Source organism: Sus scrofa, chromosome 2, assembly GCF_054392235.1.
Source record: "Sus scrofa isolate SSC_HxYL_T2T_F1_AM1 chromosome 2, Sscrofa_HxYL_maternal_Yorkshire_Landrace_v2.0, whole genome shotgun sequence".
In the NCBI taxonomy this organism is placed as follows: Eukaryota; Metazoa; Chordata; class Mammalia; order Artiodactyla; family Suidae; genus Sus; species Sus scrofa.
In genome coordinates, this window is record NC_139384.1 from 88,923,371 (window position 1) to 88,947,372 (window position 24,002).

At 48.7% G+C, this 24,002-nt stretch overlaps 1 protein-coding gene across 3 annotated transcripts in view; it reads left to right on the forward strand.

Moving 5' to 3' along the window:
* Positions 1–23,307, forward strand: part of RASGEF1C (RasGEF domain family member 1C) — an 82,703-nt gene extending 59,396 nt beyond the window's left edge. For 2 of the 3 annotated variants that reach the window (XM_021084318.2, XM_021084319.2), the window contains 8 exons: positions 5,416–5,505; positions 7,647–7,749; positions 8,261–8,340; positions 8,423–8,518; positions 13,026–13,121; positions 16,461–16,584; positions 22,030–22,102; positions 22,601–23,307. In XM_021084318.2, coding sequence (XP_020939977.1) covers positions 5,416–5,505; positions 7,647–7,749; positions 8,261–8,340; positions 8,423–8,518; positions 13,026–13,121; positions 16,461–16,584; positions 22,030–22,102; positions 22,601–22,625 — 687 coding nt within the window. In that variant the 3' untranslated portion in view covers positions 22,626–23,307. Of the gene's footprint in view, positions 1–5,415; positions 5,506–7,646; positions 7,750–8,260; positions 8,341–8,422; positions 8,519–9,416; positions 10,471–13,025; positions 13,122–16,460; positions 16,585–22,029; positions 22,103–22,600 lie in introns of those variants that run through there. The other variant, XM_085013605.1, reaches the window with a different exon arrangement.
* Positions 23,308–24,002: the final 695 nt, after the last annotated feature.

Below are 24,002 nucleotides of genomic sequence, written 5' to 3' on the forward strand. Positions count from 1 at the left end.
TTTATTTACTCACTTTTACATTGCTTCCAACCTCTTGGCTATTATAGACATTGCTACTATGAAAATTCTTAAACATTTCCAAAATATGTGGGTACGTTTTTCTAGGGCATCAGTTCTCAAATGATTCTGTCTCAGGATGACTTTCCACTTTTAAAAATTATGGAGGACCCCAAAGAACTTCCTTATGTAGATGAATTAATAATATCTGCCAGGAGTTCCCGTAGTGGCACAGTGGTTAACGAATCTGACTAGGAACCATGAGGTTGCAGGTTCGATCCCTGGCCTTGCTCAGTGGGTTAAGGATCTGGCGTTGCCGTGAGCTGTGGTGTAGGTTGCAGGTGCAGCTCGGATCTTGGATTGCTGTGGCTGTGGTGTAGGCCGGTGGCTACAGCTCCGATTGGACCCCTAGCCTGGGAACCTCCATATGCCACGGGAGTGGCCCTAGAAAAGGCAAAAAGACAAAAAATAATAACAATAGTAATAATGATAATAATAATAATAATATCTGCCAGTATTAATAAACAATATTAGCCATTAAATATTTTTAAAATATTTATTCAGAAATAGTAATAACCTATTATATGTTCAACTTACATATTTTATGAAAAATAACTCTATTTTCCAAAATAAAAAAAGTGAGACAAATGATATTGTTTTACAGTACTTTTTGTAAATCTCTTTAATGACTGACTTAATAGAAGTCAGATTCTCTTAATCTACTTCTATATTCAGTCTCTTGACATACATTATTTTGGTTGAAAATCCAACCTCCCACAAATAGGTAGTTGGAAAAGGGAGGAGGATTTTACAGCCTTTTCAGATAATTGTGACTATTCTTCTTTGATACTAAATAAAAACTCAGCAAGTGGTTAATTGTGTGTGTGTGTGTGTATGTGTGTGTGTCTTTTTGCCATTTCTTGGGCCGCTCCCGTGGCATATGGAGGTTCCCAGGCTAGGGGTCCAGTTGGAGCTGTAGCCGCTGGCCTACGCCAGAGCCACAGCAACGTGGGATCCAAGCTGTATCTGCATCTGCAATGCCGAATCCTTAACCCACTGAACAAGGCCAGGGATTGTACCCACAACCTCATGGTTCCTAGTCGGATTTGTTAACCACTGCACCACGACGGGAACTCCAGCAAGTGGTTAATTTTTAAGATTAGTTGCACTTTGGAATCTGAAAAGAAACTCTATCACATTAAAATTCATTGGTTGGATCTTTTTGCCCATGCATGATTTTGTGACATGCATTGGCCGTTTGGAAAATATGGATTCCCTGAATCAAGCAGGTCTTCTGAATGTTGGAATATTTCATTATACAATATTTTAAAATTATATTCATTCATATGACTACTGATCTCATCCCCCAAATTTCTTTTTCTTTCTTTCTTTTTTTTTTTATTTTCTTTTTTTGCTCTTTAGGGCCACACCTATAGCACATGGATGTTCCTAGGCTAGGGGTTGAATCAGAGCTGCAGCTGCCAGCCTATACCACAGCCACAGCAATGCTGGATCCGAGCCATGTCCGCAACCTACACTGCAGCTCATGGCAACTCAGATCCTTAACCCAGTGAATGAGGCCAGGAATTGAACCCACATCCTCATGGATACTAGATGGATTCATTACCACTGAGCCACAATGGGATCTCCCCCAAAATTTCTTAAGTATCGGGAAGCTGTCAAGCTCCAGAGGCAGATACATGTGTTAGAAGTGCCCAATTTTCTCTTGCAAACTTGAATTTTATCCTTCTCATCAAATACTATCAATTGTTTTCCTTGAAGTTACAGGCTTATTTTGTTATTTTTCAAGGAAATATTATGGTTATTCAGCCAAATTCTGAAGTCTGAATAACCATAATGGGTCAGTCCTTATTTCAAGTAAAATGATGTTCCTTGAGTAAAGTTCTGCTCATGAGCCAGTCTCAGCAGTACTTTTCTCAAGAGCGCCATCGGACCCCTGTGTGTACAGAGGTGCCTTTGTCTATAGTCCTCCCTCTGTGTCTGCAGGTTCTGTCTCTGCAGGTTCCACCAACCTCAGATCAACAATATTAGAAAAAAGTTAAAATTCCAGATAATTCTGAAAAGCAGAACTTGAATTTTCTGCACACCCAGCAAACTATCTACCTAGCATTTACATTGTGTTAGGTAGTATAAGTCATCTAGAGATGATTTAAAGTATACAGGAGGATGTGCATAGGTTCATGCAAATCCTACATCATCTTGCATAAGGAACTTGAGCATCTGTGGGTCTTGGCATCCGCAAGGGATAATGGAACTATTCCCCCTGGATGTGGAGGGATGATTATACTCCCATTTTGTCACACAGAATATGAAAAAGACATGTACTCAAAGGTTGAGATTTAATAAAATTGAAAGTTTTGCCTCCTCAAAGAAATTCTTTTTTTCTTTTTTCTTTTATTTTTTATTACTTTTTTTTTCTTATATATTTCTCAAGAACATTCTTAAGCCACACTTACTTTTTTAAAAAATTTTACTATGGGTGTGTGGTAGTGAAAAACACCATAGCCACTAGTATCATTCGGGGCCTATCTCTATTCCAGCTAAGGTGACAGCGATTTTACCCATCATTCTATGATGTCAGTGCAAATGTCAACCCAGGGAAAAGGGGCAGTAACATTGTATGAATGTGAAAGTAGTTTTGCCCTTGTGAACCCTCTGAAAGGGTCCCAGAGACCCACCCCCAGGAGTCCATGGACAACAGTTTGAGATGTTGCTCTAGAATATACCTACAAGGGAAATTGCTGCGTCAGTCACAGAGTGGGCATGTGGTCACCTTTGCCAGGCGATGCCAGGTGAGGCTGTGTCCATTCACACTGTCAGCAGGGAGTTAGTCTTGCTCTATGGCCTCACTGATACTTGAAATTGTGAGACTTTTTTTTTTTTTTTTTTGCTTTTTAGGGCTGCACCCTCAGCATATGGAAGTTGCCAGGCTAGGAGTCAAATCAGAGCTACAGTTGCCAGCCTACACCACAGCCACAGCGACAACAGGATCCGAGCCACATCTGTGACCTACACCACAGCTCATGGCACCCCTAGATCCTTAACCCACTGAGTGAGGCCAGGGATCAAACCTGCAACCTCATGATTACTAGTCAGATTTGTTTCCACTGCACCATAAGGGGAACTCCTTGCCATACTTTTACATTGTTGTCAAATTGTTAAATGGAGTATCTTTTCATGTGTTTCAGACATTCTTGTTTTCTATGAAATGCCTGTCCCTGATTTTTGTCCAGTTTTCCATTGGTAATTTGTCTTTTTCTTAAGGATTGCTAAGAGTTTTTTGTAAGTTTTTAAAAATACATTCTAGTTAATTATCCTTTGTTATATGTCTGGCAAATTTTCTCCTCCTACTTGGTTGCTTTGCTTTTCCTTCTCAGTGTGTCTTTTGTTGAACAGGTGTTCTTAATTTCCTCTTGATAAGGAACTCATTTCTGGATTATTTTCGCCTCTGTGTTTTGAAGCTCTGTTATTAGGTGCAGACAAATTAGACTTGTGACAAATTCTCAGTAAATCAAAAGTTTTATCATCGTGCAGTTGCCCCTTAAATGCTCCTAATAATTTTTGCCTTAGAGTCTTTTTTTGCCTTAAATTTTAAAAGTAATACAGCTGTGTGATATTTATCATATATTTTTTTCTATTGTCTTACTTATATCCTTGGGTTTAGGGTGTCTCTCTTGAAAACAGCAAGAGGCTGAATTTTTTTTTTTTTTTTTTTTTTGCTTTTTAGGGCTACACGTGTGGCATATGTAAGTTCCCAGGCTATGGATTGGAGGTGCACCTGCCAGCTGACACCACGACCATAGCAATGCAGAGTCCGAGCCGCATCTGCGACCTACATGGTAGGTCACGGCAACACTGGATCCTTAACCCACGGGGAGAGGCCAGGGATTGAACCTGCATCCTAATAGATACTAGTTGGGTTCATTACTGCTGAGCCACAATGGGAACTCCTGGATTTTTTTTTTTTTAATTACAGTGATTGTAATTACTGATCTGTATGGATTTATTTTTACTACCGTCTATTGTACGTTTCTTTCCATTGTCTTCTTTACCTCTTCTGTTTCTTTTTCCTTCCTTTCTTGATTCCTTTGGATTCTTTGAAATTGTGCCACATTTTATTTATTTTTTATTTATTTATTTTTTTGGCTGCCCCCCAGCATATGGAGTTCTGGGGCCAGGGATCAGATACAAGCTGCAGTTGTGACCTAAGCTGCAGCTGTGACAATGATGGGTCTTTTGACCCACTGCTCTGGGCCGGGGATTGAGGGAGCCTGCGTCCTGGTGCTGCAGAGACGCCACTGATCCCCTTGCACCACAGCAGGAACTCTGAAATTGCGCCACATTTTATAGAGATGGCACAATTTTTTTTTAGTAACTATCTTTTTATTGTTTTAATCACCTGTTAGTTCTTTTGTAGTAGAAGGGTCTGCATCAATTTTTAACATTTTGTCTCCAAAAAAAATTATCTTTCCAAAGGATATTTTATAGCACGGAGAAAGTTCATGTGGGAAAATATGGGAATTTATATGTGGTTATAGAGACAGAACATACCTACATACAGTTGGTCCTCATTATTCACAGTCGCTATATCTGATAGTCATGAGCACTGAATTAGCAAATACTGAGTCAGTCTTCCTGGAGAAAATGCAGGGTTAGGTTCCTGGCAAGGCTCTCATCACAACTTTTTGTCAACCAGTCAACACATAACCTTGATTTATGTGTGTTTCTGTTTAAGATATCTTATTTAGGAGTTCCCGTTGCGGCACAGTGGAAACGAATCTGACTAGGAAACATGAGGTTGCGGGTTTGATCCCTGGCCTTGTTCAGTGGGTTAAGAATCCACCAATTGCCATGAGCTGTGGTGTAGGTCACAGACATGGTTTGAATCTGGCATTGCTCTGGCCGCAGTGTAGGCTGGCAGCTGTAGCTCCAATTGGACCCCTAGCCCGGGAACCTCCACATGCCAAGGGCTGCAGCCCTAAAAAGACACACACAAAAAAAAGATATCTTATTTAATACATAATATTGGGGGGTTCCTCGCCTGGCTCAGTGGTAATGAACCCAACCAGTATCCATGAGGATGCAGGTTTGATCCCACAAATGACAGAGGAGTGACATAATAATTTGGGGGTTACAAATGAAATTTTAGAGAGTAGACATTTGCAAGCAAAGAATCTGTAAATAATGAGAATTAACTGTGTGTAGGGGGGTTATGATATGTATTCCATCTTTAATATGACTAGAAGGATTCATGTCAAATCATGAGTATTTATGGCTGGTTTTGAGGTTTAGACTTTTCCCAGATTGTCTATAATAATCATGGCTGACTTCAAAAAGTTACTCATATTCAAAAAGCTGTTGACAAAAAGCCTGAGTGTGGTCCTTGTTCTTCCCTAGCCTTGTTTCAGTGACAAAACTAACAACCTGGAAGCTTACGTGAAATGGTTCAACAGATTGTGCTACCTGGTGGCTACTGAGATCTGCATGGTGCGTAGACAGTGGGGGCCCTGACCTGGCATGGCTAAAGGTAGCCAGGGCTTGAGGGGAGCCCACCTGGGAGGGAACCAGAAAAGCATTGTGAGCCCAGGGCCAGGCTGAACACCCCCTGGGACACCAGGTGTCTCCCAGCTTGCCTGTGGTGACATTTCCCCTCTGGGTAGATCCTGGCATGGACACATTGGTCAGTCCCAGAGAGTGTTCAAGAGATGCTTGCTGAGGGAGGCGGGGGTGGCTCTGCTTCCCCCATGCCTATCTGCCTGGGGTGGCCTGGCCTGAAGCCGAGTTCCATTTGGCTCACTTGGGATTTATGGGTAGAAACAGAAACAATCCAGCCTTTAAGAACTGGGAGATTGCACTTTATTTATTTTGTTTTGTTTTGTTTTTAGGGCCACATCTGCGGCATATGGAGGTTCCCAGGCTAGAGGTCAAATAGAATCTACAGCTGCTGCATATGCCACGGCTACAACAATGCCCAGTCTGAGCCACATCTGCAACCTACACCACAGCTCATGGCAACACCGGATCCCTGACCCACTGAGTGAGGCCAGGGATCGAACCCTCATCCTCATGGATACTAGTCAGGTTAGTTTGTGCTGAGCCACCCTGGGAACTCTGGGAGACTGCACTTTATAGTCCAGGTCTCTGGCTTCTCCTGGAAAGCAGGAAGACTGGGCAACTGCTCTGGATGTGCTTATCACAGAGTTTCAGCCCCTCCTGGCCAGACCCTGCCTGCCCTGTTCTCTCCCTTCAGGCAGAGGTTCCCTCCCTTGAGCCCACTCCTCCACTGTCAGAGGAAGCTCAGACAGCATATGTGCCAGGGTGGGCTCTCTAGAAGCAGATGCTGAGACAGAGCTTGGGGTGGAAGGTGTTTATGAGGGGTCAACACCTTCGACCAAGAAAGGGGAAGAGTTCAGAAGGAGACACCCCCATGTGATGCTTTAGCCTGTGGTAGTGCTTCCTGTCAGAGGGCTCACCTCCTTCTCCCCGACCCCGCTGTGTCACCATCACTGTCACCATGTGGCCTGCCCTGTGAAAGACAGGTCAGGACCTTAGGTGGGCGGCTCTCTGAGGGAGGTTTGGGTGTCATAGCTCTGTAGACACCACAGGACACTTCTCAGTGGCAGTAAAGACTGCAATTGCGCGTCTGAGGACTGGCAGCCTGTCTGTGTGAAAGGAGCACTGCAGGGGTCTGTGGGCCCCAGATGTGTCCAACTTTTACATCACTGGCCTGGAAGCTAAAATGGAGGTTTACCTGAGAGAAGCTTGGACTGAGCCCACCTGAGAGTCAGGCAGCGCTCCCGCCCAGGATGGCCCAGCTTGGTTCCAAGCCAACAACTGTCAAAGTCTCCACACTCCACATGAGCTGGGGTCAAAGTCACGCTGTCAGTTGACAGAAAGCAGTGACAGGGCTGCTAGGGGATGGGGCCTTGGCCAGTGTGCCCCCACAGCCAGAGCAGGGAGAACAAGCTTGGCGCTGTGAGGAGCGGTCAGGGAGCCATGCTTTCTGCTTCTGGGGTTGAGCGTGCTGGCACCGAGCCTGAGGGAGAAGGAAGACATGCAGGGGCTGGGGGGGGGCACCTCCCATGCTGCAGGTGGCTCTCTGTCCCCACAGGAGTCCCAGCAGCCCCCACCTGACCCTCCACAGCAGTGGGCTCTGGGCAAGCTCTGCCCGGGGTGTTCTGCGACCTTAAGTTCTGGGACTACAAATTGCCCTGGAAGCAAGCATCTGAGCTGTGAAATGGGCTTAAAGAAGGCTCATGAGGGGAGTTCCCATTGTGGCTCAGTGGTTAACAAACCCGACTAGCATCCAGGAGGACATGGGTTTGATCCCTGGCCTTGCTCAGTGGGTTAAGGATCCAGCATTTCCATGAGCTGTGGTGTAGGTTGCAGAGGAGGCTCGGATTCTGTGTTGCTGTGGCTGTGGTGTAGGCCGGCAGCTGTAGCTCCAATTTGACCCCAGGCCAGGGAACCTCCATATGCCATGTGTAGCCCTGAAAAGATAAAAGACAATTAAAAAAAGAAGAAGAAGAAAAAGAAGGTTCATGAGGAACAGGACGGGAAAGCAGGGTGTCTGGTCAGGGCAGGGTGGGGAACGCCTCCTGGCTAAGGCTCACGTGCCCTGTCCCCAGCCGGCCAAGAAGAAACAGAGAGCCCAGGTGATCGAGTTCTTCATTGACGTGGCCCGCGAGTGCTTCAACATTGGCAACTTCAACTCCCTGATGGCCATCATCTGTGAGTGGGCCAGCCAGGCCTGGGGTCCCCAGGGCCAGCGCCCCTAGAGAGGGTGTAGTGGGCACACCCAGGCAAGGGGTGCAGGCCAGGGTGGGGCTCTGCGTGGGGGTTGGGCACAGGCTGGGCTATATCCCCCTCGCCCCAAAGGTCCTAGGGAGGTGCCCCTTTTGAGACAAGGCCAGCCCTCTCAGGGCGCTCGGTGAGAGCTTGGTAGTGTGTCCCCATATCCAGGGAGAGCCGAGGCCCAAAGCAGGCCCCTGGTGATAGCATAGAGCCAGCATGGTAGGGACCAGGCCAGGGGACCTGCACACAGAAGCCAGGTCTGCCTGGACACAATGACCATTAGCACCCACCCACCTACCACGAAGGTCAGCCCCAGGCAGGGTGCAGCCTGAGGGGTGGGGCCAGCCGTGGCCTCGCAGAAACCCCTTCCTCCCCGAGAGAGTGAGTGGGGCTGGGCAGCCCAGAACACAGAACAGCACCTGCCCCAGCTCAGCCCTCCCTCTCTCAGCTGGCATGAACATGAGCCCTGTCTCAAGGCTGAAGAAGACCTGGGCCAAAGTGAAGACGGCCAAGTTTTTCATCCTTGAGGTAAGCCAGGCCCTTGGGCTGCTGGGTGGCGCCGGCCATCCCCAGGACACAGCTGCCCAAACACCTCCCTGTCCCCTTCCAGCACCAGATGGACCCAACAGGGAATTTCTGCAACTATAGGACAGCCCTGCGTGGGGCAGCCCACCGCTCCCTGACCGCCCACAGCAGCCGGGAGAAGGTAGGTCAGAGGCTTGCTTGGTCCTCGGATCTCCTCCCTGCTCCAAGCCATCGTGGCCCTGAAAACCTGGGGGGTGACTTGAAAGTCACTTCCTGGGTGAACCCCCTGCCCTTCTACAGTGTCTATAATAGACAGTCACATCACCTTGCTTGCAAGTCTCCAGTATAGGGAACTCATCACCTCCCCAAGCAGATCCACCCACCCCCAGGCAGCTCTATCAGGTAGGAAGTGCTACCTTGTGGGGCTATGTCAGCCTCCTGAGGTTGCCCTCCCTGGAGGCTCAAACAGAATGAGGCCATCCCCTCTTCTAGCCACCATCCTTCAGAAACCCCAAGCCCTGCCTCCCTCTCTCCTCCGAAGCCCCAGGACTGCCCTGCCATACTCTGGTCTCCAGGCCCCTCTCCACTTGGGTCCCTTTGTTCCCTGCACCGCTCCATTTGTCAGAGAACCTCTATTTCAGATCAAATTGTGGTTCCAACTACATAGGGTCCCCCTTTACTCTAAACTCAATACCTTCATTGATGTGGCCTCAGATCACCTTTATGTTTTTGGAAATGACTGAAGCAAGCTTCTTGCCACTAGAATCGCATCCTCAAGAGGTCCCTTCATGGCTCAGTGGAAGCAAATCTGATGAGTATCCGTAAGGACACAGGTTTGATCCCTAGCCTCACTCAGTGCATTAAGGATCCTGCATTGCTGTGGCTGTAGTGTAGGCCGGCGGCTATAGCTCCAATTTAACCCCTAGCCTGGGAACCTGCATATACTATGGTACAGCCCTGAAAAGACCAAAAAAAAAAACAAAAAAAATCGCATCCTCACAGGTCTTGTTCTTATACATTTGCATTTGGGGGACCTTTGCTCACTCTGATCAGTTTTATTTCTCTCCAAATTCTCCTAGTGGCCTCTCATAACAAGAAACCGTTGTGTTTACAATAAGATGGTGTGAGATCCTCTGTACTTGGAACCCGAACTTGATGCTTAGGCCCTGGAATTACCACGATCCTCTGGCCTAAAACCTGTCAGCAGCCTGATGATGAGAGTCGTTCATCTCCCCAGGGAGAAAACACCGACTTGCTGTGCCTTTTCAGTCTGGTCTCTTGCAGGAACATTGGTGGAATCCTGGCCCTGCTATAGTTTGTGCAAGTCTGTCTCCAGCTGGAGGGATAATAGAACAAGTTGCTGTTCTTGTCACTCTGGGATGGTATTGGGTAGATATGTGGTCAGGTTTGGGAAGCAGGCTGAGGTATGCACGCTTGTGCCACCCATCAGGCCTCTGCAGCCCTACCCCCACCAGGCACAGATTGTGCACAGCCCCTGCCATGCTCTTGGCCATGTCCTGTCCAGCTGGCCCTTCCTGTGCTGGCTGTGAGTACTTGGGCAACACTGGGCCCCAGGGAGGCTGGCACAGGGGGTGTGGCAATTGGCAAAGAGAGTGCTCAAATCCCAGGGCAGGTGAGCCTGTCCCCCAGGAGCCAGGAGGCCAGACAAGCAGAGCAGCTGGGGCAGGCCCTCACTTGACTGAGCACCTGCCCCACGAGGGCCACCTGCCCTCCAGCTCCCCATTTAATTCTGGCTTCAGCACTGCCACTCCCCACATTAGGAGACTGAGTCTCAGAGAGCCGCCCTCACTTGTCCCGTCACGTGGCAATTAGGCGGCAGAGCCAGGAATCAAGCCCTGAGTTTCCCGGTCTTTTCCACTCACTGTTCCCAGGGCAGAGGTGCCGTGTGGCAGTCACAGGGGTACCGGCTTATGGTCCAGGAGTTGGACTGTGGGGTGGGGTGTGTAGAGGAGGCTGCAGCCTTTGGACTGGGGTTGCAGTCACGGCACCAGCGCTCGGTGCTGTTTCTTTTCCACTCCAAGGGCAGAGTGAACAGACCAGGCCTTTGTGCTCCTACACACTGGATGCCCCCAACCCCCCCAGCTCTGGGGTGCTGGGACACTGGGACTATAGGTGGGTGACTAACAGAGCCATGCATTTAGTTCCACTGCATTCTTCTCTAACTTCTAGAGAGATGTGGGCCGAAGCTCCTTCATGAAAGGGTGGAAGACTGGAGGCTGGCTGGATGGATCAGTGGAAGAATGGATGCATAGAAGGAAGGCTAGATGGACCAAAGGGTGCAAGGAAGGGAGGAAGAAAGATAGAAGGAAGAATGGAAGGCTGGGGGCTGGAAGGAAGGAAACAGGGCAGGGGAAGGAGAGAGAGAAGGAAGCTTGGAGATGTTCTTGCAGTGCCCTGGTGTCCCCAGTGGAAACTTTGAGGGCAGGAGGTCACAGTGGTCATGGCACTTTGTGTTTTCTTCCTGCCAGTGGTTGGTTCCTGTCTGCCCCTCCTGCTCCCTTAGTCTCTATCATGAAGCCCCCTCCACCCAGGGCTGGGTGACATAAATCTAGGGTGACCAGTATATCCCACTTTGACTGAGGCTGCTCCAGGCTGCAAGACACAAGTCCTAAGTCCCAGGAAGCCCCTCTGTCCTGGACAAACCCTACTAAATCTGGCTCTGGTCCTGGCCTCGTTGGATGACCTTTCACTAAGCCCTGCCACTCTGTGGGTTTCAGGTCCGCCATCTGCCCTGTCCAGCTGAGCCATCCCTGCTTCTGTGCTGTGCTGAGTGGTCAGTGCCCAGATCCTCACCTCAGAGGTCCTGTCAGCTTAGATGGAGGGTGACCTAGGCACCCTCTAAGCCAGAAATGTCAGCCCCTAGTGCCTAGTCCCAAGGGTGATGGGCTGGAAGCTGACCCTGGCTGGACTGGCCACATGTGCTAGGCTCTGGAGCCTGATGTGTTAGCAGATGAGTTAGTTTCCTAGGCTGATGTAACACAGCACATAAGCCAGGTAGCTTAGAACAACAGAAATGTATTCTCTCACAGTTCTGGAGGCCAGCGGCCAAAATCAAGGCTGGCAGGACCACACTCCCTCCCAAGGCTCCAGGGGGAGGCTCCTTGTCTGCCTCTTCCAGCCTCTGGCGGCCACAGGCATTCCTAGGCTAGTGGCTGCATCCCTCCCATTGCCTCTGTGTTCACATGACCATCTTCCCAGAGTGTGTCCAAATTTCCCTCTTTTTATAAGACTACCAGCCCACCTGAGCCACTATGACTTCATCTTCACTTGATTCCAACTGCAAAGACTCTCTCTCCAAATAAGGGCCCATTCATAGGCACTGGGGTTTAGGACATGAACATACCTTTTTTTTTTTTTTCTTAGTGCCACATCTGCGACATATGGAGGTTCCCAGGCTAGGGGTTGAATTGGAGCTATAGCCTCCAGTCTACACCACAGCCACAGCAACACAGGATCTGAGCCCATCTGTGACCTACACCACAGCTCATGGCAATGCCAGATCCCCAGCCCACTGAGCGAGGCCAGGGATGGAAAGTGCATCCTGGTGAATAATAGTTGGTTTAGTTTCTGCTGCACCACAACAGGAACTCCACAAACATACTTTTTTTTTTGAGGGACGCAATTCAACCTACAGCACAGGGTTGACCAGCTAGCCCCCCAAGAGCAGTCAGAGCTGTCAGCAGCTCGTCTCCTTTCTCTAGGGGGCAGCAGGTGCAGGGAAGTACAGAGAAGCAAGACATCCCACAGAAACCGAGAGACCCTGCCCTTCTCAGGCTGAGCACATAAGCCTGTCCCTTCAGGAACTGGAGCAGGAACACTTTCTGGCTTTTCCAAAATGTAGCAGGATAAGATCTTTAGCATCAAGAAAGACATAGAATGATAAGTTGTTAAAGATGTTTTTTAAAAGGAGGGAGTTCTTGTGGTGGCTCAGCAGTAACAAATCTGACTAATATCCATGAGGACATGGGTTCGATCCCTGGCCTCGCTCAGTGGGTGAAGGATCCGGTGTTGCCGTGAGCTGTGGTGCAGGTCACAGACGTGGCTTGGATCCTGCCGTTGCTGTAGCTGTGGTTTAGGCTGGCAGCTGTAGCTCCAGTTTGACTCCTAGGCTGGGAACTTCCATATGCTGTGGGTGCAGCCCTAAAAAGACATACATACATACATACATCCCATCTATATTTAGCAGAGTACTCAGCACACACCGTTTCTCCCGCAGCATGTGAGCCAGGAGGCCCAAGTGTGGACCCTTGGATTGCTGGGGGAGAAGCTCCCATGGGCCTCTCCCAACAGGCGATGAAAGAAATGGTCAAAGGCCATTGGAACTATGTGTTTTTCATCCATCCCCAACATCAGGGGAAATGGCACTGTATACAGTAGGAGCTCAACCAGCACAGGGGTCTGATGGGCCTGGGAAGAAACAGTCTGGCCCCAGTTTGTGCCTCCTTTCTTTGTGCTTCCTGCATTTCCCCCCACAATGGATACTAAGTAGCATGAAAGCCATGAAGCGGGGAGGCTGGCCAGCCCTGCCCAGGTCTCTCTTGCCTGCTGCACCCTGGGGTCGCATCCGAGGTTCCTGGGGCAGGTAGCTGCTGGCCAGGCTGCCTCTCTTCTGTGCAGCCCCTGTGGGGAGGCCAGCTGAGGGCTGACCTGTCCCTTCTCCCTTCCAGATCGTCATCCCCTTCTTCAGCCTGCTCATCAAAGACATCTACTTCCTAAACGAGGGCTGTGCCAACCGCCTCCCCAATGGACACGTCAATTTTGAGGTAGGGTCCAGGGCCCTGGAGGGCCTGCCACTGAGTTGGGGAGGTCAGTGAAAGCTCCCAGAGCAGGAATGCTGGCCCCGAGCAGTTGGACTAACGGAGGACTCTGAGGCAGAGGGCGGCAGTTTGGAGCCAATGTCAGGGCAGGATTACTGGGGTCTCCCCACATCTTCCATGGGGAGAGACAGGTTCATGAATGCATAGATTCCCACTCTGTGCAAGCCTTGCACCCAGCACAGGTGAAGCAGTATCACCTTCACTCCTTAAGGAGCACCAGGCCTGTGAGAAGGCCCACAGTAACCACTGACCAGAGCTGCACAGGGGCCCAGTTCAGAGTTGGCGGGGGGGCTCCCAAAGCAGGAGGAAGGGGTCAGGCAGAGTGGGAAGCAGGAAAGACTGATTCTTCCTCTGCAGACACTCACTACTGTTGGCTCAAATGTTCCCTCCTCCTCAGAGTTCCCTGGTGGCTTAGTGGTTAAAAGACCTGGCATTTTCATTGCTGTGGCTCAGGTCACTACTGTGATGTGGGTTTGATCCCTGGCTCAGGAACTTCTGTTTGCTGTGGGCAAGCCCCCCGCCCCCCAAAAAATGTTTCTGGACTTCCCACTGTGGCTCAGTGTGTTAATGATCCAGTTTGTCTCTGAAAGTGCCAGTTTGCTCCGCTGCCCAGCACAGTGAGTTAAAGATCCAGCGTTGCTGCAGCATAGGTTACAGCTCTGGCTTGGACTTAATCCCTAGCCCTGGAACTTCCATATACCAGCCGAAAAACAAAATAAAAAATATTTCCATCTCCAGGAATCCCCTCCTGACCTCACAGGCTAAGGGAACCCCTTGTACAGTGGGCTGTCATCCCTCAGTCACAGCACCCAAGCCCCTAAGCTCCTTAGAAGCAAAGCTGGCCTGATCCACCCTACCTGATCATGGCTCTCAACCCCACCCAAAACACGTGCCTCTAAGTGGCTGGTGGGCTAAGCTTGAAGGGGGAGGAATGGGGCCCGGTAGCCTCAAGGGCATGAGACAGTGACAGCAGGTGGTCACTGAGTCAGATGGAGTATGTCCTGAGCAGTGTTGCCCCCAGTCCACAGGAAGGAAGGGGCTCCTCTCCTGCAAGAGGGCCAGCCCTACCCTAGTGCTGGCCCCACTCAGCCTCCAACTCCAAGAAGCAGTCAGTCCTGGGCTGGCCCCTTGCTCTGTCCCAGCCTCAGTCTCTCCATCTATGAAACAGGGCTTCCCCACAACCACACAGAGGGGCTAGGAGGAGCGGACCTGCCGCACGGCCTGCCAAGGGCTCTGCAAGTGTCCCCTACTGACAGGGCCCACGATGGCTGATGCCTGGGCCCCTTTGGCCTGGAGCGGCCTCTGCTGTGGGGCTCACACAGACACTGCAGCAGACCTTCACATCTGCCCACAGGCCTGGTTGCCCATGGGGGCCAGAGTAGCTGGAAGAAGCCCAGTGCAGCAGGTGGCCTGGGCACTGCATCCTGGGGGGTAGTCCAGGCTGGAGGTGACAGGAAAGAGGCAGGACTCGGGTGGGACTGCAGGGGCCACAGGGGCCTGGAGCTCACCTCCAGGTGATCCCATGGCACACCCTGTCTTTTGCCTTCCTTGAATTGGTCCTCAGCACTAAGGTGGGGCTGGGGAGGAGCAGGCATCAAGGGGCAACAAGGCAAAGTACTCTCGTGGCCCCAGATCTGGGGTGAGGGTCACGGAGGCTGGAGCAGAACCCAAGGCTGATTAAAGGATGCCACAGAGTGGGGTCTAACCCAGTCACAACTTTGTATTTTTTTTTTTTTTTGTCTTTTTGCCATTTCTTGGGCCGCTCCCGCAGTATATGGAATATTCCCAGACTAGGGGTCCAATTGGAGCTGTAGCTGCCAACCTACACTGGAGCCACAGCAACGCAGGATCCAAGCCGCGTCTGTGACCTACACCACAGCTCACAGCAACGCCGGATCCTTAACTCGCCATGCAAGGGCAGGGATCGAACCCGCTACCTCATGGTTCCTAGTCGGATTAGTAAACCACTGCACCACGACGGGAAATCCACAACTTTGTATTTAAAATACTTCTTGGAGTTTCCGTCGCGGCTCAGCAGAAATGAATCTGACTAGCATCCATGAGTATGCAGGTTTGATCTCTGGCCTTGCTCAGTGGGTTGAGGATCCAGTGTTGCCATGAGCTATGGTGTGGGTCACAGATGTGGCTCAGATTCTGTGTGGCTGTGGCTGTGGTGTAGGCTGGCAGCTACACCTCTGATTTGACCCCTAGCCTGGGAACCTCCATATGCCACAGGTGCAGCCCTAAAAAGACAAAAAATATATACACAAAAATAGAATAAAATAAAATAAAATCCTTCTCTAAGCTAGCACAGTTTAAAATAAAAAAAAAAAAAGAGTTCTCTTATGGCACAGCAGGTTAAGGATCTGGCATCACTGCAGTGGCTCAGGTCACTGCTGTGGCACAGGTTCAATCCCTGGCCAGGGAACTTCCACATGCCATAGGTACAGCTCACCCCCCCAAGAAAATTTAGCAGTTTTTGAAAATCTAAATATATGTACTCACATTTTACTCAATTGCATTTCTACATAGGTGAATTAACTATTTCACTTAAATATATTTATTTAAATGTATTTGCATCATTCTGCAAATAAACAAATTTACCTTAAGTGGGAATATATCACTTGCCATAAGTCTGGATAGCCACAAAAATAAACAGAATGAAACTAAAATAATGGCCCCTCCACAGGGGTTTGCGTTTGCTAAATAATGCACTGCCTGCTGGAGGCCAGAGCCCAAAGCTGCTTTCTCCACACAAGGGAGGCAGGTGAACCCTAGGTGTTGGGAGCAGACAGAATAAAGAAATTTGACAAGGGAGTTCCCGTCGTGGCTCAGCAGGTTAAGAGTCTGACTAGTATCCATGAGGATTTGGGTTTGATCTCTGGCCTTGCTCAGTAGGTTAAGGATCCAGCGTTGCCATGAGCTGTGGTGTAGGTTGCAGATATGGCTTGGATCTAGCCGTGGTTGTGGCATAGGCTGGCAGCTGCAGCTTCAATTTGACCACTAGCCTGAGAACTTCCCTATGACATGAGTGTGGCCCTAAAAAGACACACACACAAAATAAAAAAAAAGAAAGAAAGAAAGAAAGCGAGAGAAAAGAAATTTGATGAACATCCAGACTTCCCAGTGAATAAGTCTGTCATTTTTCTGCCCCATGTTCCACTCTGCCTGTCTGACATAGGCCTCACTGGGGGTGATGAGACCTGGCCAGGGTGGGCCCCACTGTCCCAGGTGACCTCTAGGCACTGGGGGTACATCCATTGTGTGTCTCTGTGTCCCTGGCAGAAATTTCTGGAGCTGGCCAAGCAAGTTGGAGAGTTCATCACATGGAAACAAGTGGAGTGTCCCTTCGAACAAGACCCCAGTATCACCCACTACCTGCACACCGCCCCCATCTTCAGCGAGGATGGTAAGGTGGCCCTGAAGCTCCCTGACCCCCAGCCACGGAACTCCTGAGTGGTCTCAGTCAGGGCACCTTTCAAGAAGCCTCCTCTGAGCAGGGGTGTGCCCACGTGTGCTGGTTCTGGGAGGAAGCAGAAAAAACTGCATTTCCCAGCTGGGTGGTTGCTACCCCCAGAGCACAGGACGGAGCCTGGGAAATGGCAGGTTAGGCCCCCAGAGCAGGCTTCCCCTGGGCACAGTTGGGATGCTATTGGGCATCGTACATCTGAACCGTGTCTAATATTTTCATCAGGAAAGTGGCTATGATGATAAGAATTGCCCTCCCAGAGCTCATGTGGGGATGACAGAGCACTAGGCTGACCCGTGGTCTTTTTGCAGCTGGTGTGTGTGTGCATGTTTTCATGTGTGTGCAGAGTATGTGTGTGTGCACATGGAGTACCTGTGTGCGCACATGGAGTACCTGTGTGCATTATGTGTGTGTGTGTGTAATACACACCAGCATGAGATGACACATCATTTCTCCAGAGTGCCATTAATGTCTGTTCCCTCCAATAAGCCAGATTTCCAGCTGATCATTTATCAGATACAACAGATGTGCTTGTGCGTTTGCTAAGTGAGCATACTGCTGGAGCTGCCCCCTCCTAGACGAGAAAGTGCTGGAGAAGCAAGCAGTCATCTGGGCTTGAGCTGATTGGCCCTATGGGGGCCATGTGGTCCCACAGTTGGCTGCTCTCTGGAACCTAGATGTCCTGGCACCACCTTAGGAGGCCCCTGCTCAGCACACAGAATGCCTGGTTCCTCATCACAGCAGGCATTTTTATACAGGGACCCACACCCATACTCAGGAAAACATTTTCTGCCAAAAATTTAAAAATTAGAGGAAGACTTTTTAATGATTTTATCTCTGAATCATTAATACTTTCAATGTTGCCATTTTATTATTTTTTTTTTATATTTTGGAGCCAGTAACTTTTGAGGGGTCTCCCCACCTACACCCACAAGAAGCTCAGCAGCCTGATGGATAAACCAGCCTGGCTGCTCCTACCCCAGCCAGCTGGGTTACCATGGGCAGGTTTCTCACCCTCTCTAAGCCTCACCCACTGCATCTATAAAGCAAGGTAATGAGAGAAACTACTTCCCAAGGCCATGGTGAGAATTACTTGACCTGACACAAGCAAAGCTCACAGGACTGCACTTAATCAGTAGTAGTTGTATTAGTTTCTTATTGGTGCTGTGACAAATCATCACACATTTAGTGACTCAGAACAACGTAAATGTATCCTCTTATGACCAGAGAAGTTAACAAGTCCAAAGTCAGTTCCACTAGGCTAAAATCGAGGTGTCAGCAGAACTGGTTATTTCTGGGGATTCTGAGGGGAGAATCCACTTCCTGGCCTTTTATGAGCCCTAGTAGATGCCTGAATTCCTTGGCTTGTGGACCCTTCTTCCATCTTCAAAGTGTGCTACTCTAACCTCTGCTTCCACTGTCATACTGCTTTCTGTAGTCTCCCTCTCTCCCTCTTATAAGGACACTTGTATTTAGGGCCCATCTGGATAATCTAGGACAATCTCTCATCTCCAGAACCTTAACTAAATCACATCTCTGAAGTCTCTTTTGGCTACATTCAGGGGATTTGACCTGAATATCTCTGGGGCCATTATTCAACCTAGTTCACTAGTTATTATAATGATTACTATTATTTTTTAGGGCCATACCTGCAGTTTATGGAAGTTTCCAGACTTAAGGGTTAAATTGGAGCTGTAGCTACCTGCCTACACCACAGCCACAGAACGCCAGATCGGAGCTGTGTCTGTGATCTACACCACAGCTCATGACAACGCTGGATCCTTAACCCACTGAGCAAGGCCAGTGATTGAACCTGTGTCCTTATGGATACTCGTTGGGTTCGTTACCACTGAGCCACAATGGGAACTCCGATAATGATTATTGTTATTAGTCAAAGGAACTTGGGCAATAAAATGTATCAAGGGCACATTAGGAGAGGGGTGGGGAGAGTCTAGGGGCAGGAAGGGGAGAGGTGGGGGTGCATTTCATTCACTCCTTCAATCAATAGTATTTCTAGAGAGTCTGCTATGCGTCAGTCAGCCACTCTGCTATGAGTATACAAAAAAAATCCCAGCCCTTCTAGAATGCCTGTAGAAAGGAGCACCTTCCATTTTGACCCTCTCTCTTCCTGTCCCTCCCTCCACCCTGCCCCCCCAAAAAACCTAAGAAAATCAAGAGAAGGGACCTAAGATGCTAAAAGCTTCTGATAGAAGCCTGGCCCTACCCTCAGCTCCAGCTGACCTCCCCTGACAGGGTGTGCTGGCAATATAGTCAGCCTCAGGCTCCCTGAAACAAGAGAAACATAGAAAATATCAGTAAAGAAACAGAAGATATAAGGAAGAGCCAAATGGAAATTTTAGAACTGAAAAATGCGATAACTGAAATAAAAAACTGTACAGATGGGTTCAACAGCAGAATGGAGAGAACAGAAGAAAGAATTTGTAAGCTGGAAGATAGAACAGTAGAAATTATACAATATGAACAACAGAGAGAAAACAGACTGAACCAGAGCCTTAGGGACCAGTGGGACTGTAACAAAAGATCTAATGTCATCAGGGTCTGAGAAGGAGAGGAAAAAGTGAATATGGTTGAAAAGCACTTGAAAAAGTAATGGCTGGAAAGTTCCCAGATGTGGAAAAGACATAAACTTACAGATTCAAGAGGCAGAATGATTCCCAACCATGATAAACCCAAAGAAACCCATCCCAAGACACATCATAGTCAAACTCGTGGAAACTAAAGAAAAAGAAACAAATTTTGAAAGCACTGAGAAAGAAATGACACTTTACCTATAGGAGAAAAATAATTCAAATGACATCAGATTCCTCATCAGGAACCATAGCCAGAGTCAATGGCACATTTTTCAAGTGCTGAAAGAAAACAACTGTCAGCCCAGAATTCCATATCCCATGAAAATATTTTACAGGAATTAACTGTAGATAAATCAAAATGGAATTCTAAAAACTGTTCAGGTAACCCACAGGAAGATAAGAAAAATAAAACAGGGAGTTCCTGTCGTGGCTCAGTGGTTAACAAACCCGACTAGGAACCATGAGGTTGTGGGTTCAATCCCTGGCCTTGCTCAGTGGGTTAAGGATCCAGCATTGCCGTGAGCTGTGGTGTAGTTTGCAGACGCAGCTCAGATCCGGCATTGCTGTGGCTCTGGTGTAGGCTGGCAGCTACAGCTCCGATTAGACCCCTAGCCTGGGAACCTCCATATGCTGCAGAAGTGGCCCTAAAAATGGCAAAAAGACCAAAAAAAAAAAAAAAGACTCAGGGAAGTAAAAAAGACTAAAAGACCAAAATCACCAAATTGTGTCAATCAATGGAGAAATTTCAATACCCATGCATGTAAAAACCCTCAGAAAAATAAGAATAGAAGGGAATTTATCACTTGATAAATTGCATGTACAAAAACCCTTCAGCTAACATCATATTTAGTGGTGAAAGATGGAATGCTTTCCCATCAAGATTGGTAACAACTCAAGGATGTCTACTCTCACCACTCTTATTCAGCATTGGTGGAAAATCTAGTCAATGCAATAAGGCAAGAAAAAGTAAAAGACATACATATCAGAAATGAATCAACACTCCCCCTATATACAGAAGGTGCAAAATATCCCAAGGGATCTATTGAAAACTCCTATAACTAAATGAGTTCAGCCAATATCGAAGAATACAAAATAAAATAGCAAAAATCATTTTATTGCCATGTACTCACAATGAATATGTGTTCACCAAAATTTAAAAAAAAAATTTACAATCAACCAAAAAAAGAAATACTCAGGTATAAATCTAATACAACATGAATAGGTTCATATTCCAAAAACTAGTGATGCTGATGAAAGAAATCAAAGAAGATCTAAATAAATGGAGAGACATGACATTCATAAATTGGAAGACTCCAATTGCAAAGATACCAGTTCTCCTCCTCAAATTTTAGGATAGATGTGATGCAATTCCTATCAAAATTCCAGCAAGATTTTTTATAGATATATGCAAGATTGTTCTAAAGTTTACATGGAAATATAAATGACCTAGAATAGCTGAAACAGTTTTGAAAAAGAAGAGCAAAGTGGGAAGAATCACTCTACCCAATATTAAGCCAATATTATATAGGTATAGTAATCAAGATGGTGTGGTGTTGGCAGGACAGACACATAGATCAATGTAACAGAATAGAGAACCCAGCTAGAGATCTATAGATTTATGCCCAATGCTTTTTGACAAAGGTGCAAAAACAATTCAGTGGAGGAAAGAGTCTTTGCAACAAACAGTGCAGGCACATTGGACAACTATAAGGCCAAAAATGAACTTCAACCTAAGTCTCACACTTCATATAAAACTTAACTCAAGGAGTTCCCGTCGTGGCGCAGTGGTTAACGAATCCGACTAGGAACCATGAGGTTTCGGGTTCGATCCCTGCCCTTGCTCAGTGGGTTAACGATCCGGCGTTGCCGTGAGCTGTGGTGTAGGTTGCAGACGCAGCTCGGATCCTGAGCTGCTGTGGGTCTGGCGTAGGCCGGTGGCTACAGCTCCGATTGGACCCCTAGCCTGGGAACCTCCATATGCCATGGGAGCGGCCCTAGAAAAGGTAAAAAGACAAAAAAAAAGAAAAATAAAGGATCACAGGCTTGAATCTCCAGGTTGTAGAACGAAACACACAAAGTATCTTATGAAACTAAATATGCAACTACCATATGACTCAGCAATTGCACTCTTGAGCATTTGTTTCCAAAGAAATGAATGTTTACATGTTTACACAAAAACCCATACACCAAAGATTACTGAAGCTTAATTTATTATAGCCAAATATTGAAAACAACCCAGATGTCCTTCAGTGGGTACAAGGTAAAATAAAGTATGGTATGGAGCACTATTCAGCAATAAAAAGGAAGCAACAAAAAGGAACGAACCACACCAGTACACACTATAGCATGGATGAATCTCCTGAGAATTACAGAGGGAAAAAAGCCAGTCCCAAAGGGTTACATACTGTTCCATTTATATCACATTCTTGAAATGACAGACTATAGACACATGGACACAGTGGTGTCCAGGGCTTAAGGAAGGGGTGGGGATAGGAGGGAAGTGGGTGTGGCTACACGAGGGATCCTCGTGGTGATGGAATGTTCTGTACCTTGACTTGGCACCCGTATCCTGGTGATGACCCTGTTCTGTAGTTTGGCAAGTGGTTACCATTGGGGAAACTGGGTAGAAGGTGTACGGATCTCCCTGTATTTATTTCTTACAATTGCATGTGACTCTACAGTTACCTCCCAACAACAATTTAACTTAAAAGCAAAAGGCAGGTGAGACTCTGGGTGTAGAAGAGGTTATTGTTTTGGATCTCAATTGCAGAATTTCACTTCATTTTCTGACTAGGTCTTTATTTGGCTTCTTATGAAAGTGAGAGCCCAGAGAACCAAACAGAAAAAGAGAGGTGGAAATCTCTAAGGTGAGTCTAGGTGCCAGTACAGGGGTAGGGGGAGCAGACGGGGGTGCTTGGGGCTGGGACAGAGCCAAGGGGCTTCATCCATACCTGGTTGTGAGCCTCCTGGGAGACCCCCATGGGGAAGAGGCAGGTCAGACCAGGGTCTTAGAGGTGAGGGTTGCAGGGGCGGGGGGAGGGGGGTGGACTCAAGCACGGTCATGGAATCATGACTCCCATGGCTGGAAGCTGCCCTGTGGGCAGTCGAGATGTGTGCCTGCCCAGGCCCTGGAACCCCAGTCCATACTCTTATGCCAGAAAGTGAGACATGCAACATCTCCAGCGTGTTTGGCCTGTTAACACGGCATGCCAACCGGAGGATGGCGACAGTGGGCAGCCTTGGGCTCTAAGGATTGAGCCAAGACGATTGCACATGCCCCTCTGGGGTGGGGGTGCTAGTGGGGGGAGTATTACCGTGGGCCAGCGAGCAGGCTCCCACCACTCTGCGTATGTTTAAATCTGCAGGTCCTCTATTCTGGGGAAGACGTGAGAGGCTCTGAGCTGGAGGAGGCGGAGGAGAGGAAGCCAGCAGAAGCCTTCTGCAGCCCTGCCCCAGCAGCCCAGTGGCAAGCGGAGGCACTGGGTGCCTCGCTGCTTTGCAAACCATGACCCTGTGGCCTGGCACCTGCTGCAGTGACCACGCAGCACAGAACACCTTTCTCCACCTTTTGTGGAACCTCAACCCCGGCAGGACCCAGGGCCTCTGGACGTGTGGGTGGCACTTGCCTCGGAGACCCCATCCTCAGGACCGTGGTGGTCACACTGCTGGTCAGTCTGTCTGTCCTCGGCAATGACCCAGGGGCTGGGTGGCTGCAGTCTCATTCTTGCTGAGTGACTCAGGCCATAGAAGTGAACATCTGGTCTGTCACTAGGTGACCTGGGAGCCTCCACATCTCCAGCAAGAATCACAGCGACATGAGAAGGGCCAGAGCCCACCGGAACCTGAGATTCTACTGATGGATCCAACCCTACCCCTTGCGATGGGCTGGTTTCTACAGCCCTGTGAACCCCCTTTCTGGATCACGTTGGTATCAGGAGACAGCTTCCTGGTGACAGCTATGACAAGTTTGAGTCATGGACGGTCAGCAGGACAAGTTTGAGTCATGGACTTGACCATGGGTACAGTTCATTGTAAATGTTGGAGTTGGTATAAACACATTGGTACACCTTGCGGATCCACATCCACTTCATGTCTCTCACCTGTGGGCTTCTGCCAGGATGCAGGGCAGTTTCCCAGCTCAGGTCCAGGCAGACTGTGACCACAGGTCAGAAGGGAGACATGGCAGCCATTTCTGATCCACAGGCACCGTGCCATGCTAAAAGGAGCAGGGTGCAGCCTTGCGCGAGGCCAGGCACCTCTCTTGTTGGGGCGGGGGACAGGGGGAGTGTCCAAGCCAGGGAGGACCCTCCACCCACCCTGAGGCTCCTACCACAGGGCCTCACCCAGCCCTTCCCACACTGAGCTAAGTTTTTGGGCCAGAAAGCAGATGAGCCTTGGAGCCGCTGAGCCCTTACCTGGCATGTGACGAGGTCACCCTGTCCACAAGTCCGAGAGCATGATGTGCACCCCTGGCCGTGCCCCTTGCTGCAGCTTCCTCCAGGCTGTGGGGGCGGGAAAAAAGGATGTTAGAGAAGGACCTGCAGTTGGAACTGAGGTAGGTCAAGCAGGTCACTGCTGGTAGAGGCCTACCCCCAGGCCTCAGGCTGCTTCCTGTTTCCTAGTTCTGTGACCTTGCAACCACTGTTCCCACCGCCTGTTATGCTGGTCCTCAGCTTGTTGATCCAGTCAGAGCTGCAGCCTCGGGAGTAGAGTCCCCCTCCTGGGGAGAGATTCCTGACAGGCAGCCCCCTCCTCCACATCCGCTCC